Source organism: Saccostrea cucullata, unplaced genomic scaffold (genome assembly GCF_032062105.1).
Source record: "Saccostrea cucullata isolate Sc308-1 unplaced genomic scaffold, CSIRO_AGI_Scuc_v1 ctg1124, whole genome shotgun sequence".
Classification (NCBI taxonomy): Eukaryota; Metazoa; Mollusca; class Bivalvia; order Ostreida; family Ostreidae; genus Saccostrea; species Saccostrea cuccullata.
In genome coordinates, this window is record NW_026929674.1 from 170,178 (window position 1) to 185,000 (window position 14,823).

Here is a 14,823-nt window from a genome sequence, read left to right on the forward strand (position 1 = left end):
TCTTTCCTAACCCCAATGTCATTATTTATTGAACGCCCCTCGTATGTAACATATGAAAGCACTAGTCCTTACCGTTCAAAAGTTATGGCCAAGGTTAAAGGTTTTTCATAAGTACGGAAATCTCCAAGGACAAAAGGTCAAAGTTGTTGGTATCCTATGAAAGGTCTTTCCACAAAGAATACATATATGCAGTATAAAAGTCCTGGTATCTATTGCTCAAAAGATATGGCCAAATTAAAAGTGGGAAATTTTGTGTAAAAGTGGGTCAAACTCCAAGGTCAAGGTCCAAAGGACAAATTTGGTTGTACCCAAAAATAGGTCTTATCAAAAGAAATACACATGTAAAATATGAAAGTCAAAAATTCACTTATTCAAAAGTTATGGGCAGGGTTAAAGTTTTTGCGGACAAACAGACAGCTAGACAGACAGACGGACGGACATGACAAAAACTATCTATCCCCGAAACTTCGTTTATGGAGCCATGATAAAACAGATTATTTCAGTTAATATTTTGCTTTCCTGTCTATAATTCACAACAGTAAAACTGATACTCTGGTCAACTGTTTTCTGCAAATATTAATGAAGTTTGGATATTTACTTTGATTTACTATGGTTTACTTTAAGAAACTGTTGTTATAAGATAAAACTTATTACTGAGTATTCGATAATGGCGATAAGCGTATAGTGAGTGTTACTGGTAAGAAGGGAATGCTTACTCCTCCATGGCACCTGATTCCACCTCTGTTTCTTTAATAGCTCTGGGTTGGCTCTGCTTATAATTTGTAAACATGAACCTTAAAGAAGGATCACAGATTCTTACTTATTTTTTGTCTTATAATTTCTTGTAGACTTCTTTTAAAATAAAAGACAGAGAGAATCAAGAAGAATAGAACGTCTGACTTGGCAATGACTTTTGTGCCTTTTGGTCGAACAAAGAATTTCAAATTTAAGAATTTTTGAATAAAAAATGAATGGTTTTGAATAAAACGCAAAGGACTAGAATTCAGATACTCAATAAATAAACAATAAGATAAACCACCAGAACTCTTTGTCTAATTTTTATAAATTTGCTTGAGTATTTTTACATTACCAAAATCTCACACTTACTACTCGTTGCTTTGCAAAGAGGTTTGCACAAGTTACATTTGATTTCCAAACTTAAGTTATACATGTACACGGAGCAATGATTGGGTGTACGCGCTCCCCTTCTCTTTCTATATTATATCTTATGAAACACAAATTTATCAGGGAAAATTCATGATAGACTTTGTTAATGCTTAATACACGTTTTTCATCAAAGTACACAAGAAAAAAAAAATCATTTTTTGACAAAAATTAAGACGCACAATTAAATGCTGTAAATGTCATATTATCAAATTTCAGTTATGAGAAAATATTTGGATTTTCTAGGAATTTCCTTTGCTATTTTGCGTCTTGTTTACGTATTTCTAATTAGATATTTAGGAAAAGAATAATATATTGATACATTGTATATGAAGTTTATCTGATAAGGTTTTATGTTATAATTAATGGCTTAGTGTTTTATTAATATTTTAAGTACATATATCATTTCATACTACCCTTTGAAAAGAAGCTACTTATCTCTAACTTTTCATCAAAGACTTTTTTCCGGACTTCGGACAGATTTATACAAGTAAAATCAAAATATTCATGAATTGTCAAAGGATACTAACAAGACTTCATGATCTAATGTTTTTTTTAAAGAAATTTAGTCGCCATTCGGAACAAGTTTAGCATAAAGTTTTGTAAATATGATTGATTGATTGATTGAATGTTGTTTCACGTTCCGTTCGAGAATTTTCACTCATACAAACTTTACCATTTACGGTTAAAGGCTTCAAATTTAAACCTGCACTCAGACCATTGAGCAAAGAGTGTTCTTAATCGTGACAACCCCTACCGTGATACGGGGCCTCATTTAGTTTTTGTCGTGTTCGTCCGTCTGTCTAGCTGTTTGTCCGCAAAAACTTTAACCCTGTCCATTACTTTTGATTTAGTGGAGCTATGACTTTCATATTTCACATGTCTTTGTGACAAGACTTTCATTTGATAGCAAGACCTTTGACCCTTTGACTTTAAACTTGGAGTTTGACCTACTTTTAAAACTTTTAACTTTGGCCATAACTTTTGAAGATTTAGGCTAGGGCTTCCATACTTCACATACGTATTTTTAGTGGCAAGACCTTTCATTGGATACCAATTACCTTGATCTTTTGACCTTGACCTTGGAGCTTTCCATACTATAAAAAAATCTTTAGTCTACTTTCATATTTCAGAATTGTATTTCCAGTGAGTTTGCATTTAAGAAAATCTTTGCTACGTTGCCATACGGGGGCATCATTGTTTCACAAACACATCTTTTTTTTTTCAAGTAAATTATTCTGATATCAAACAGATGTGTCAGACTTATATAATTTATATTGAAACAACGTAGAAAGGAAAATAAATTATTGGTATTTTAAAATCAGACTCTCGGGCATTCTTATCTTCAATTTCGAATATGTACTTTTTGCACAGTACATGTACAATCATAACATGTTTATACAAACAATTTTGCCAATATCCAAATGACATTAAATCCTTAAAACAATCAAAAGCACAAGCACATAAGAAACAAATATCAACCTGTGTAAAATAAAATTTCACTTTAAAAACATAAGCAAAGTACTTTTTAGCATGATCTTTATTAGAGAAAATGTAAATTTTTTTGTCTTTACAAAAATGTTTTCAATCAAAAAAGTCCTCTATATCTATATCAGGATCTAATAAGTGATCCTTAAAGGGAGTTAAGTCAGTCTTATTCAGAATCAGATTTTCAAAAGTTTCTTCTAGATCGGTCTCACCAATAAGAATCGCCCCCTCCATTCGTCCATTTCTTAATACAACTTTCACATATTCCAAACCTAATGAAAAACAATATTATTGATAACATTATTACAAAAATACTGTTGCATAATATTGTTTTGTTTGACTGAAAGTTATTTTCAGTTTAATATCACAACAAGTGGCCTCACTGGTCTGTCTATCACTTAGCAGTTTTATCACATGTTTCTGCTTCATAATGATATGTCCACAATTCTTTTTATTTATTTTTTTCCTCGATGTTTTGTGCAATAAGAAATTACGTAAACAACTATACCTTTTGTGACCCTAAGTAAAATTTCATAGTCTCTCCCAAGTCCTTGGGCATTGAATTTACCTAAGAGGATAACCTGAAACATTGGATGATAGCATTCAGATAACAAAAACAATATCTCTACCAGCATGGTTAAGATTAACTAACGGTAAAAACCTGGAATTCTTTATACATGCAACTTTTTGTAATACAAGTCTGTATATATTTATTTTTGCTAAATATATACTACATGTGTATTTTATTTTAAAATATCAATATAATTATGGTTAATATTTTAGCAATTTTTATATTGACTTTACCACAACATAAGTTTAAAATAATTATTTTTGTAAACAACTTGATTATTTATCAAAATGTATGTCCTTATCATGAATCTAAGTACAAGCAACCATAATTTTTTAACTGATAGTAAGCTATATGAGCAGTACTTTTTCTGTCTTTTTTTTTTTAAATTTAACATGTACAATCTGGTTTTCTTTGAAGAAAAAGAATAATATACAAACAGACGATTTTTTTTAAAAAATATTTCAAATTACAATTAAAATGATGCATTGTTATATATATTTAAAATCAAGATATAAAATTATGAAAGAAAAAACACTGTACTCTTGTCTTAAACCTCTACAGAGAACATGTAAAGACCTTCTTTAGTTCGTGGATTTTATGTAATTCCGTATCTGTGTGGAAGGGTGGGGAAAAGAAGTTTTATTAATATGTCAAAATAAAAACTGCATTATTTTTAGAAACATTAAAATTGTCGAAGTTTTCCAAGAAGACTCACTTTATAACCAAAGAATTTCGTTACGTGTGCAAAAACTTCGAAACAGAAATCCAGAGATATTGGTTGGCCCTTTATATCTGCCACCATACACTGAGCTGAGTAGGCACCCATCTGCCTGGCCTGGGACCAAAGACGCATCTGTAAAATATCAACCAGTGCCGGATAGGAAGATAAATACATATCTGTAGAAAAAAATTACATACTGGTACAGTACCAGATACTGAGATAAATATACATCTGTAAAAAATTACAAAACTGGAACCAGATACTGAGATAAATATAAGGTTATCTTCAGCAACGTAAACAAACGGTGCCGGAGAAAAAAAATCTAAATTCTTCCCACACAAGACGGAAGTATTCTAAATAATATATCTAAATGTCCTTCATTAAATTGATACCTCCCCAAAGCTAATAACTTATAAAACATTTTAAAAATAATAATTTTTAGGCTGAAAGTAAATTAGTCGTTTTGCATCATACTGCTACGTAACGGGTTATTTAAAATATCCAGTAATTCACCAAAAAAATTCTACTCAGATAAATATTGAACTTTATATAAACATCTGTAAAAAAATCGTGTGTTACAAAACTGAACCAATTTTAACCATATTTGGCACAAAGCTGAGATAAATATAAGCAATCTTTAAAAATCTTCTTCTTTATCTCATCAAACGTAAACAAACGGAAATTCATGCCCTGGGAGAAAAAAAATCTAGATTCTTCCCACACAAGACGGAAGTATTCTAAATAATATATCTAAATATCCTTCATTAAATTAATACCTCCCCAGAGCTAATAACTTATAAAACAATTTAAAAATAATAATTTTTAGGCTGAATGGCATTTTGTTGACGGGGAAGTATATTGCTTCTTCGATTCCAGTGCCATTCAAAACGTTTCACCCGTTCTAAAATGTTTTGCCGGTGAGATAATTATGTGTTAGTTTCAAAACTATTTCTCGTCACACTGCTCACGTAACGGGTTATTTAAAATATCTTCTTGTTTTGTATATATCTGTAATTCACCAAAAAAATTCTATAACACTCGGATATATTATTTTTCTTTCATGGTGATCGACAGTAATTAACAAGGATTGAACTTTATATAAACTATGTTTAAAGATCGAGGATAAACATCATTTTTTGAGTAACAAAATAATTTAACAGAGATGTGAGAATTTGTTAGTCATTTCCAATGCATTTCATCATCTAAAACAATTACTGTACAATCTTTCAGTGACCGACTTATTTGAACAAAATTATAATCCGCTGTAAATTTATTCTGACAAGAAAGCAAGCAATACTGGCAATACTGGTATATATAGACTATCAACTTATGTTGGAGTATCAAGAGAAAAACACGATACGTATGACCCATTATGGCCCACTGGCTTACAATAACAAATATTCATTTTGTATCACAATACTTAGAAGTAAACATGAAAATAGATCTGGAACTGTTGAAAATCTAACTAGATATAATCTGGACTTCATTAGCTGGATTGTTTCATTCAAGAGCTATATGCAGAAGCGATTAAATTCCAACCATCCATTTTACAGAGAAATACAACACACTTTTATAGTACAAAATATATATACAAATTGTGTATAGCATAAGATCGTCAAACATTTCTTAAAGTACAGGGTTTATGAACGCAAAGAGTTGCAAAAGTTCAATAATTCATTGGACCAACTGTTTTAGTGAAGGAAGGGAGATGGTTAAAATCATTCGTTCTGGTGCCCATTTCAAGGATGTGTCGTATAAGTTTAGCAAATTGCTATGAAAGATTGCCAGGTTATTGTTAGAAAACTTTTTGAATATGTTAGCAATTATCCCAGACAGATTCATCAGGTCAGAGAGACCAAGTCACCATTCTCATACTGATAAAAGATACCCTGATCCACCCATCTGATTACCAAGATTTGGCCATTTCACAAATGGCCCTTTCTGCATGGTAATAATAATGAATAAAAAATTCTTGTAGCTTTTGTGAACAGAATGGCACGCGGCATGTCACGTGACATATATTTGGAGTTTACCATAAGAAATATAGATTGTACAATTGACGGAAAACAATTTGTATCCGCAACTCCTTTTACAACACTGAATGAATGAATTTTAAATCTTTATTACAAAGTGCCTTTAACAACTACTGTCTTATTTTCATAGGAAAGATATTTGCTCCTTTGTGGCACCTGATCCTAATTGTGATGTTTTTGTAGGTCTCTGCTTGCTCTGCTCCCGATCTGTACTTTTTAAATGGACTTTGATCTTAAATACTGTTTGATATATCCACATTTCATTGGTTTCCCATAGCATGGACGTTGCCATTTTTTATTCAATACTGGCAGTATCCATCTCATTTTCCACAAAATCTTTATTACATAAGTACTCCCAGTTTACATTTTGAACAAACAGATATTTGGGGTTTCCCATAGCAAAATATAGACTCTGTAATAAATTGCATCAGAAGGGGGTATCAAATAGTAAATGAAATTTCTCCTAAACCCCTTCATGGCATTTCACAGTATCTCATTTATGTACTGCTAAGACATGCATCTTAAGGTTATACTCAAGTAGAAGAGGAGACTGGAGTTTATTTTGTGAAATTAGGTCTCAGTACTTGTTTTTTTTTCAATTGTTTGTTGTACTTATAGGTGACATTTACATATTTTTTTCAGCATCTGTATTAAAACTAAGATTCATACCATGTGGGAGAATTATTTACTGAAGCATGGTTCACATCTTATGGTCAAGATCTAGTAAATTAAAGGTGATTATAGATTTATCAAATTTGAGGAATAAATTCCTTTAATGTTGTTTTATAGGTTTAGCTTGGTCAAATCAGGAGTTTCGGGGCATAATTTGTAGATAAGCAAGATGAAAAATCATATTTTTTAAACAGTCATTTTCAATGAAAAATTAAGAAAACTACAAATGAATATAAGACTTTTTTTCATGATGAGACAAAGGAAATGTATCCAGATTGCCTACTGATACTTTTGTATGTTTTTGACTTCTTCTTTAAAATGAGATCAAATTTAATATAGGTATCAGGATAACTTTTCATATAATTTCAAATTAAATTTGCAATACCTGTAACCAGTGCTGTGCTGGTTCCCAGCACGCTGTACACACATCACCAGCAGCGTACACATCTACCTCCGAGGTCCTCATTTTATCATCCACACAAATACCACCGTCCTCTGCCAGGGAAAACTGTTCTAACAATTCAATAGATGTCACAGAAACTTCAGTTAATATTATCATTCAGATATGGAAGAATTAGATATACATCCAGAGAGGAAACGTGCCTGATGTTTGCCATGTGTATCATTTGTATTTTATCAATTAACAATATTCATTTTGATATCGTACATTGACTCCTTACATCCTACTGAACTCAAAGTAAAGTAAAAACAACAACAGCAAAGCAAGAGTCTGACAAGACTAACATCTAAACATGACTATGCATAGATACTGCCCACTAGGTCTCACAAATATCATCACTGTTTTTGTTAATAAATTAATATGTTTTTGTTTTTGTAGACATAAGAGTTGCCAATAAGGAAAGTTGTCTTTGTATGGCTTGTAATATTAAACTGGTGCTTCTATACCTATATATGTGTTGTTATTAATTATATCCCCTGCTTTGAAAGCACAGGGTATATAGTGATTGGGATGTCCATCTATCTATGCATCCATCTGTCTGTCTGTACATCTGTTACACTTTGGGGTACTCATCTCTTATCTGCAACTCCTCTTTTACCAATGAATAAACTTTAATGAAACTTTCACAGAATCTCTGTTTCAAAGTGCTGTTATGCACCATCTATTTTACTTTTTGATCAGACACATATTTTGGGTTTCCCATAGCAAAACATGGACACTGTCATTCTTTCTATAATTTTGATTGATTGATTGTATGTTGTTTAATGTCCCTATTGAGAATTTTTTCACGCATACGGAGACGCCACCACTTGTCGGTGGAGAGCTGCAAATTTTGTTCTATACTCAGGGCCATTGGGCAGGGAGGGATCTTTTTCATGCCAACACCTACTGCGACTTGGCACCTCGGTTTATACGGTCTCATCCGAAGGACTGGTCTCCGTGTCCCACAGAGGGATTTGAACCCGTGACGTAAGGATCAACTCCTTACTTTGTGACTTTAGAGCAGAGACTCTAACCACTGCGCTACATGGGCGACTCTTTAATATTGAAGGATATTCATCTCCTATATAAATAAAATTTAATGATACTTTCACAGACTTTATGTTATATATTGCCATTGTGCCCCTCCTATAATACGTTTTGATCTGACACTTATATTCTGTCTCCCAGGGTAAAACATAGACTTTGACAATCACATTACAATCGCATGGGAGACGGGGGTATCAATTAGTGAGCTCATTGCTCACAGTACCTCTAGTTTTATAAATTATTTATGAATGTTTGAGTAGAAACAAATAGGAACATATTAACATCATTAACATGACTAAGATGGCTAAGGTTAAAACTTCAATCTTATTAATGTAAGCTCACTTCATGGATGTTATCACTAATAAAGCTTCTCTCTTGTTAATGTAAGCTCACTACATAGTTTTACATGTATCACAATTATAGCTTCAATCTTATTAATGAAAGCTCACTATTTTGTTGTTTTAAACAATAAAATGCTTTCTTTGTTTGTTATTACTGGAATTAACGGAAGCAGCTGTTGCAGAAAAAATACATAACCCGCGTAAGCGGGTTATGTAAATTTTTTCTGCAATAACTGCAACCGTTAATTCCAGTAATAACAAACAAAGAAAGCATTTTATTGTTTATATTTATATCTGTTTAAATAATCATTTAAAGTAGGATTAAAAAGATTAATTATTGTATTAATGATGCGAACGTCTTTATATGTTTCATTGATGGAACAGCCACTGATCAAGAAATCTGTACAGGCGACATGCCTAATGTAGTTCATGCAGTGATTAATGCAATGGGTTTTCTTAAGAAATAAAGGAGAAAATATTCAGTGGATGTAAACATATCACAATTAAGCTTCAACTGTAATAATCAAATCTCACCTCATGGTTAATATTTCATTAATTTCTTTTTTCTGATGTCTTACCTGATTTCCAGCTAAGAATTGGGAGGTATTAGGGATAACTCCCGTGGCACTGACCAAAAAATCACAGCCATATACTTTGTCATTAGTCAGCTCTATGTAAATAGGCCAGGAATCTAAAAAACATAATCAACAATATTAATCACATATCAATGACCAGAAACACTAAAATATCACAGCCATACATTTTATCAATAGTAAAATCTATTTAGATAGGCAAGGCATCTAAAAATGTAATTAAACAATATAGCTATCAAACGTCAATGACTGGAAACAGAGGATAAGTCTACTTAGTAACAGGTACCCACCCTGATCTACATTTCCAGAGAGGTCTGTGGACCGTTTGCCCGATTCCTGGAATTCCTCCCTCGTATACACCCTCCTGACTTCTACACACTTCTCTACAGTCACACAATGGGAAATCTGTCCAAAAGCAATAGAGCAAATTGTGTCAAACTTTTATGTAAAATCAAGAAGAGAAATTGGTTTGCAATATTATGTTCTTTTATTTCAAGGGAATTTGGGAAGAAAGGGGAGGCATTAAAATTATTATGGTATAGTGAGACATTTTTGATTTCTATCTTGTCTAGATTAATATTAGTCACTCAGCATAGATCAAGTTATTCATCATAGATCATGTTCACCGGTAAATGAAATGTTGATATAAATTTTGCTGTTCATGAACTTTGTACCATCAGTTGAAAGTGTATGTTTCTTTTTTTATTTTTTGTTGTTTTATGTTTGCTTTTGTTTGTTTTGTCTCTCTTTTGTTTCCCCCCTGCTATTCTGCCACAGCTCCTGCTTGATTTAAGTCTTCTCCATTGAGAAATTCACTCCAATCTAAATTAAACACTGTCCACCTACTTCCTGTGTGCCAGTCATGGATAGATCTGCTGACCAATCAGGACCAAGAGCTCCGCCCAGGGGCGTGTCCTTTGTGCTCAGACTCCTGACATCTGAAATAAGCATATCACTTACATCTATATCATCAATTAGTCAAGAAATTGTCTCACTTTGTATGAAAATTACAAAAAAATTACACTTTAAGATAGAAAGGTCAATAACTGATATATTATACAACAGAGAGTTCTCTTGATTGTATAAGATGCCATAACCTGTACCTTCTAACCGGAAATCTTAAATACAGAACACTCATGAAGTAATGCTAACTTCATGCATCTCATTTCCTTTCTTCTTGTTATCTAACTATCAAATTTCAAATATTTTGTTTTATAGAACTTGACTCATTAGCAAGATATATCCATCTCGCATCTCTTAGATAACCCACTAACCGGGAGTTTCCAACGATGGATATATCTTACTGGAATCATTTTTCACCAAATCCCAGCAGTGTTTATACCAATAAATAACTTGCCTTGAACAGTGTACTTGAGTCTTTTGGATGGTTTTTCTTCTCTGGCCTCTTTCTTTTTGTTAATCTCTGCCATGAAGAACTCCCCTGCCCCAGGGTCTACAAATGTATTGCTGATGGACTTGTCCTTGATAGCCCAAACTACTTCACAGCCCTCTATCTCGTAACTGCCCAAAATACCAATTCATTCATAATTAGATCATCAGAGTGTGTACTACTGTATTTGAAGACTATTATATGTCTCCTTCTTTAAGTTTCATTTCTCTAACTTAAAAGTACAGTACATGTATATTGAAAACACTGGAGGCTTCAAGCTTTGATACTTATTGAGATGGTTTTGTTATAGCTAGCTTTTAAATATCAATAATTGAAGATCAATTTTTCCACTCGAAATCTGGTGCAGAGACCTCTCTCAATTTGCAGTAAGGGTGCTTACATCATTTTGGTGAAAACAGGGAAGGGAGATGAGTGGAATTCTTTACAGCTCCAAGCAGTTTACAATGAACATGAACTTGCTTCAAATATATATGTTTTCTTTTAATGATTTTTGATATTAACTTACACAAGTTCTGTAGCTATACCTCCATTACCCAGCACCATTACTCTTCTAGCTGTAGATAGTCTCTTCTGAAATTCCTGTCAACAGAGAAAAAAATCAATTTATAATTTCATGGAGTTCATCTCTTCAGGAAATTATAGTTTAGCTTCTGAAAGAAAAGCTACATGTTTTATTCAGAAAATCATAGTTAAGCTACTGAAAGAAAAGCTACATGTTTGATTCAGAAAATTAAAGTTTAGCTTCTGAAAGAAAAGCTATATGTTTGATTCAAGAAATCATAGTTTAGTTATTGAAAGAAAAGGTACATGTTTGATTCAGAAAATTAAAGTTTAGCTTCTGAAAGAAAAGCTATATGTTTGATTCAAGAAATCATAGTTTAGCTACTGAAAGAAAAGCTACGTTTGATTCAGAAAATTATAGTTTAGCTGCTGTACGAGGGCTGTTCAATAAATAATATCCTGGGTGCTCGGAAAGAAACATAAAATAAAACACATGTCCGTAACATTTTTATCCAATTTCTTATTGTTTTTAGAATACATTTTTGATTATGGCCCTTCGTATACTGGAATATGGCAGATCCTATGATTTCCTTGACTTGTTTCTTCTTTCTGAAAGGTGTGTTTTCAAGTTTGGAAATGAAGCAAGTCAAAGGTTGAAAGATCTACCGAATGTTATTGGTGTGACAAAACATTAACTTCCTGTTGATCCCCAAAACTACTTTACTCTTCATGGTGTGTGGGTTTGGATGCTGTCATGAAGAAATTTATTGTTAGTAGTGGATTCCTGATTCTGGTACCATCCTAGCTCTCATAAACCTTTTTTTTTTGCAAAAATTTGCTTTCTAGACTTCTACAAAAATTGAACTGTCTCCCCAAATAACAATTTGAGCAACAAGCCTACTTATATTTAAGACAATAGTAAATAAAACTGTTATTGTGCTTTTGCAAATTCTTTGCTCTTCTCAGACCTTGGAATGGATGTTTTTGTCAAATGCATTTTATTGTAAATTTGTTTTGAGGGTTTAAAGCAATGGATTCAAGTTTTACTATCTGTTTGAATTTCAGACAAACGTGGATAACTTAAATTTTTGATTTTTAAAATAATTGTTTAGATGTTCTTACATGCTGTCGTTTTCACAAATTTTTCAAAACACAGATTGACCATTGAGTACTAAGCTTTTTTTTTTTTACTGTAAGATGGTTTTTTAAAACAGTATAAAATATCCCCAAAATGATGCTTATAAATTTTGCTATGTGTCTTAAAGTCAATCAAACATCATCAAAGATAATTTGTTGAATTTTGGCAAACAGTACATTGGTTGTTGTTGGTCGCCAAGGATGGCAACCATTTTTGATGCCCATTATATCATTTTTGTTCATTAGGTCTTACAGTCCAGGTTTTTGTATAAATTGGGTTTTCAAAATGCACTTCACAATTTGTTAGGTGAGCAAAAGAAGGCAAGTACACGAGATTTAAATACACAATAACCAAATAATAATAATGATGATGATGATAATATTAAAATAAAAACAGAAAAATGCATGTACATGTAATTAAAATTGCTCGTTTTTAGTGTTAAGGATTGATTCCATCCTGAAAATTATATGCATATTTTCGCCCCGGCTTTGATTGGCAGTCATGATGCAATACACATGTTCCCTATGAGTTGCAAATAACGTACACACATATAACCCCTCAAGTTTTCCGCTAAGCATTTTTATTTATGATAACTATATTTTTGCATAGCATAACTTTTACGCTGACTTATTCTGATCATCTTTTAGCAGTTTAGTATCACTTACAATATACTCAGTAAATTACTCCTATCATTTGGTACTGTATTTAATTTGTCCTCAGACATTACATATTACAACATCAGAAATCAGACTGAAATTTAATTATAAAACATATGTATGGGGTTTACATACAATAGCATGCACTTTGTATTATTAATCTACTTGATTCGTACAGACTTGAAGTTATCTGCAGAGAATTTAAATGGGAAACAATGCAACATTGCCTTTGTGGGGTAACTTACGTCATAATCAAATGTACACAAAACAACCGCTCGAATCGTCAAAATTGTGTACCAAAATTGATGACAAAAGCAAACCCGCGACCTACCTTAATCACAGCCTTATTATTTTCATTTCAATGATAACACATTACACATAGTGTAATTGATACTTTTGACAATATCATACTTCTTGTGAAATTAATATTCAGGATTTATTCATTGAAAATTATAAATAGTCAGCTCTTCTGTCAATATCAATAATCAGCATCTTTAATGTACATAACATAGAGAAAATCAATCCTGTAGGAGGAAGAACATGCAAAAGCATTTATATAATAAAGAAATAAGCATAGTTCATTTGTTATATGATGTGATCAAGCAGTTTGCTCATGTGATTAGCAAATAAACCAACTATTTCACTGGCATTCCTTACAGCTGGGGTGGGAGGCTAAGCCCCTCAGTTTATGCAAAGATCAACCTAATATAGGCATTGAAAACTGAGGTTTACCCCCCCCCCCCTTACACATACACAGAAACACTTTCACATTGCTTCAGATCACTATGTTTTATAATCACTATGAAACTAAAACATAGGTAATCAAAGGCTGCAATGCTCATCTTGATAAATATGCAAGCTGTATGTGAAAGCAATTCTGATTAACAATTGTATATCCTTGTAGTTTGTACTATGAACTAGATGCAACAACCTACAAGTTTGATCTGTGCAAGTCTTCATTATTTCTTGGAAATGTTCTAAAACTTTCAACTGATTCAATCATCTTCATTATCAACTCTAGTCCACGAAGGTTATTAAAAATGATTACTGGGAAAGTTTAGTTGTTGATATAGAAAAAGAATATTCTAGGAATGCACCATTAGTACATGTAAAATTATGAGTCAACAAAAATATATGGTGATAAAATTTGAAAAAAGGTGCACTTTTTTTGGACAATAAATAAAGACTTTTTCACTGTAGCAGGCTACATGTAGCTCTCAACCAGTCACCCATCTTAATTTTTGGGACTAGAAAGCTACAGATCTGCAGCTAAAGTTGAATTTTCTTTTTAGCACAAAATGTTGCCTACTTTCTTAAATCTTTTACAATTAATACATGTATAAAAATATAAAAATTACAGCTTTCAAAGTAATAATAATAAAAACAACCCAATAACCTGACATTTATATTGATGATCTAGAACAATACTTTCTAGTTTGTCACCTTTAGACATTGTTAGGTATTGGAGGACATTTTAAGGTGCTAATACAACACAAGATAGTTCACCATTCCATGCATACAATCCAGTTCTGTCCATCTGTTAATTACATACCTGTACACTTTCTGTGTCACGAATCCCTAGGATATATGGACTGCTGTCTAGAATAAGCTGCAAAATAGCAAAAGATCTAGTTAAGACTTGTTAATACTAAAACAATTAATCTTTATTGCGAGATATACATGTACAAACTTATTATTAAAAAACAGCAGTTTCTAATGAGACTGTAGCTCTACTGGCTTGTTTAAACAAAAAAGAGAAAAGTACCATTTGAACATAAAACTATGCAACAGCAATAAAAAGAATAATGGTCCTTGATATAATTGCTTTGTCACAAGAATTGCAATCAGATTAAAACTTTTGGAGAAGTATTTTTTTGAAACATTTTTTTAGTAACCATGTCAACACTGTTTATCAAAATAAAAAAAATTATGTGTTTAAGTGTAGACTACTTGTAAGACTAAGTGTAGACTACTTTGAAATTGGATCAAACTGTAGGATGATTAGTGTTTTTAAAGAAATATGTACAGAAATTTCTATTTTTAGT

The 14,823-nt window shown here is 32.1% G+C and overlaps 1 protein-coding gene across 1 annotated transcript in view; it reads right to left on the reverse strand.

Annotated features, from left to right (window-relative positions):
• Positions 1 to 2,694: 2,694 nt before the first annotated feature.
• LOC134281753 (pyridine nucleotide-disulfide oxidoreductase domain-containing protein 1-like) overlaps positions 2,695 to 14,823 on the reverse strand; it is a 22,413-nt gene continuing 10,284 nt past the window's right edge. Inside the window, exons 5-14 of the mRNA XM_062764186.1 lie at positions 14,331 to 14,387; positions 10,989 to 11,062; positions 10,430 to 10,593; positions 9,919 to 10,010; positions 9,363 to 9,477; positions 9,058 to 9,170; positions 7,035 to 7,157; positions 3,939 to 4,076; positions 3,161 to 3,233; positions 2,695 to 2,924 (exon numbers count right to left, since the gene is read on the reverse strand). Of these exons, the coding sequence (XP_062620170.1) occupies positions 2,749 to 2,924; positions 3,161 to 3,233; positions 3,939 to 4,076; positions 7,035 to 7,157; positions 9,058 to 9,170; positions 9,363 to 9,477; positions 9,919 to 10,010; positions 10,430 to 10,593; positions 10,989 to 11,062; positions 14,331 to 14,387 (1,125 nt within the window). The 3' untranslated portion in view covers positions 2,695 to 2,748. The remainder of the gene's footprint in view (positions 2,925 to 3,160; positions 3,234 to 3,938; positions 4,077 to 7,034; positions 7,158 to 9,057; positions 9,171 to 9,362; positions 9,478 to 9,918; positions 10,011 to 10,429; positions 10,594 to 10,988; positions 11,063 to 14,330; positions 14,388 to 14,823) is intronic.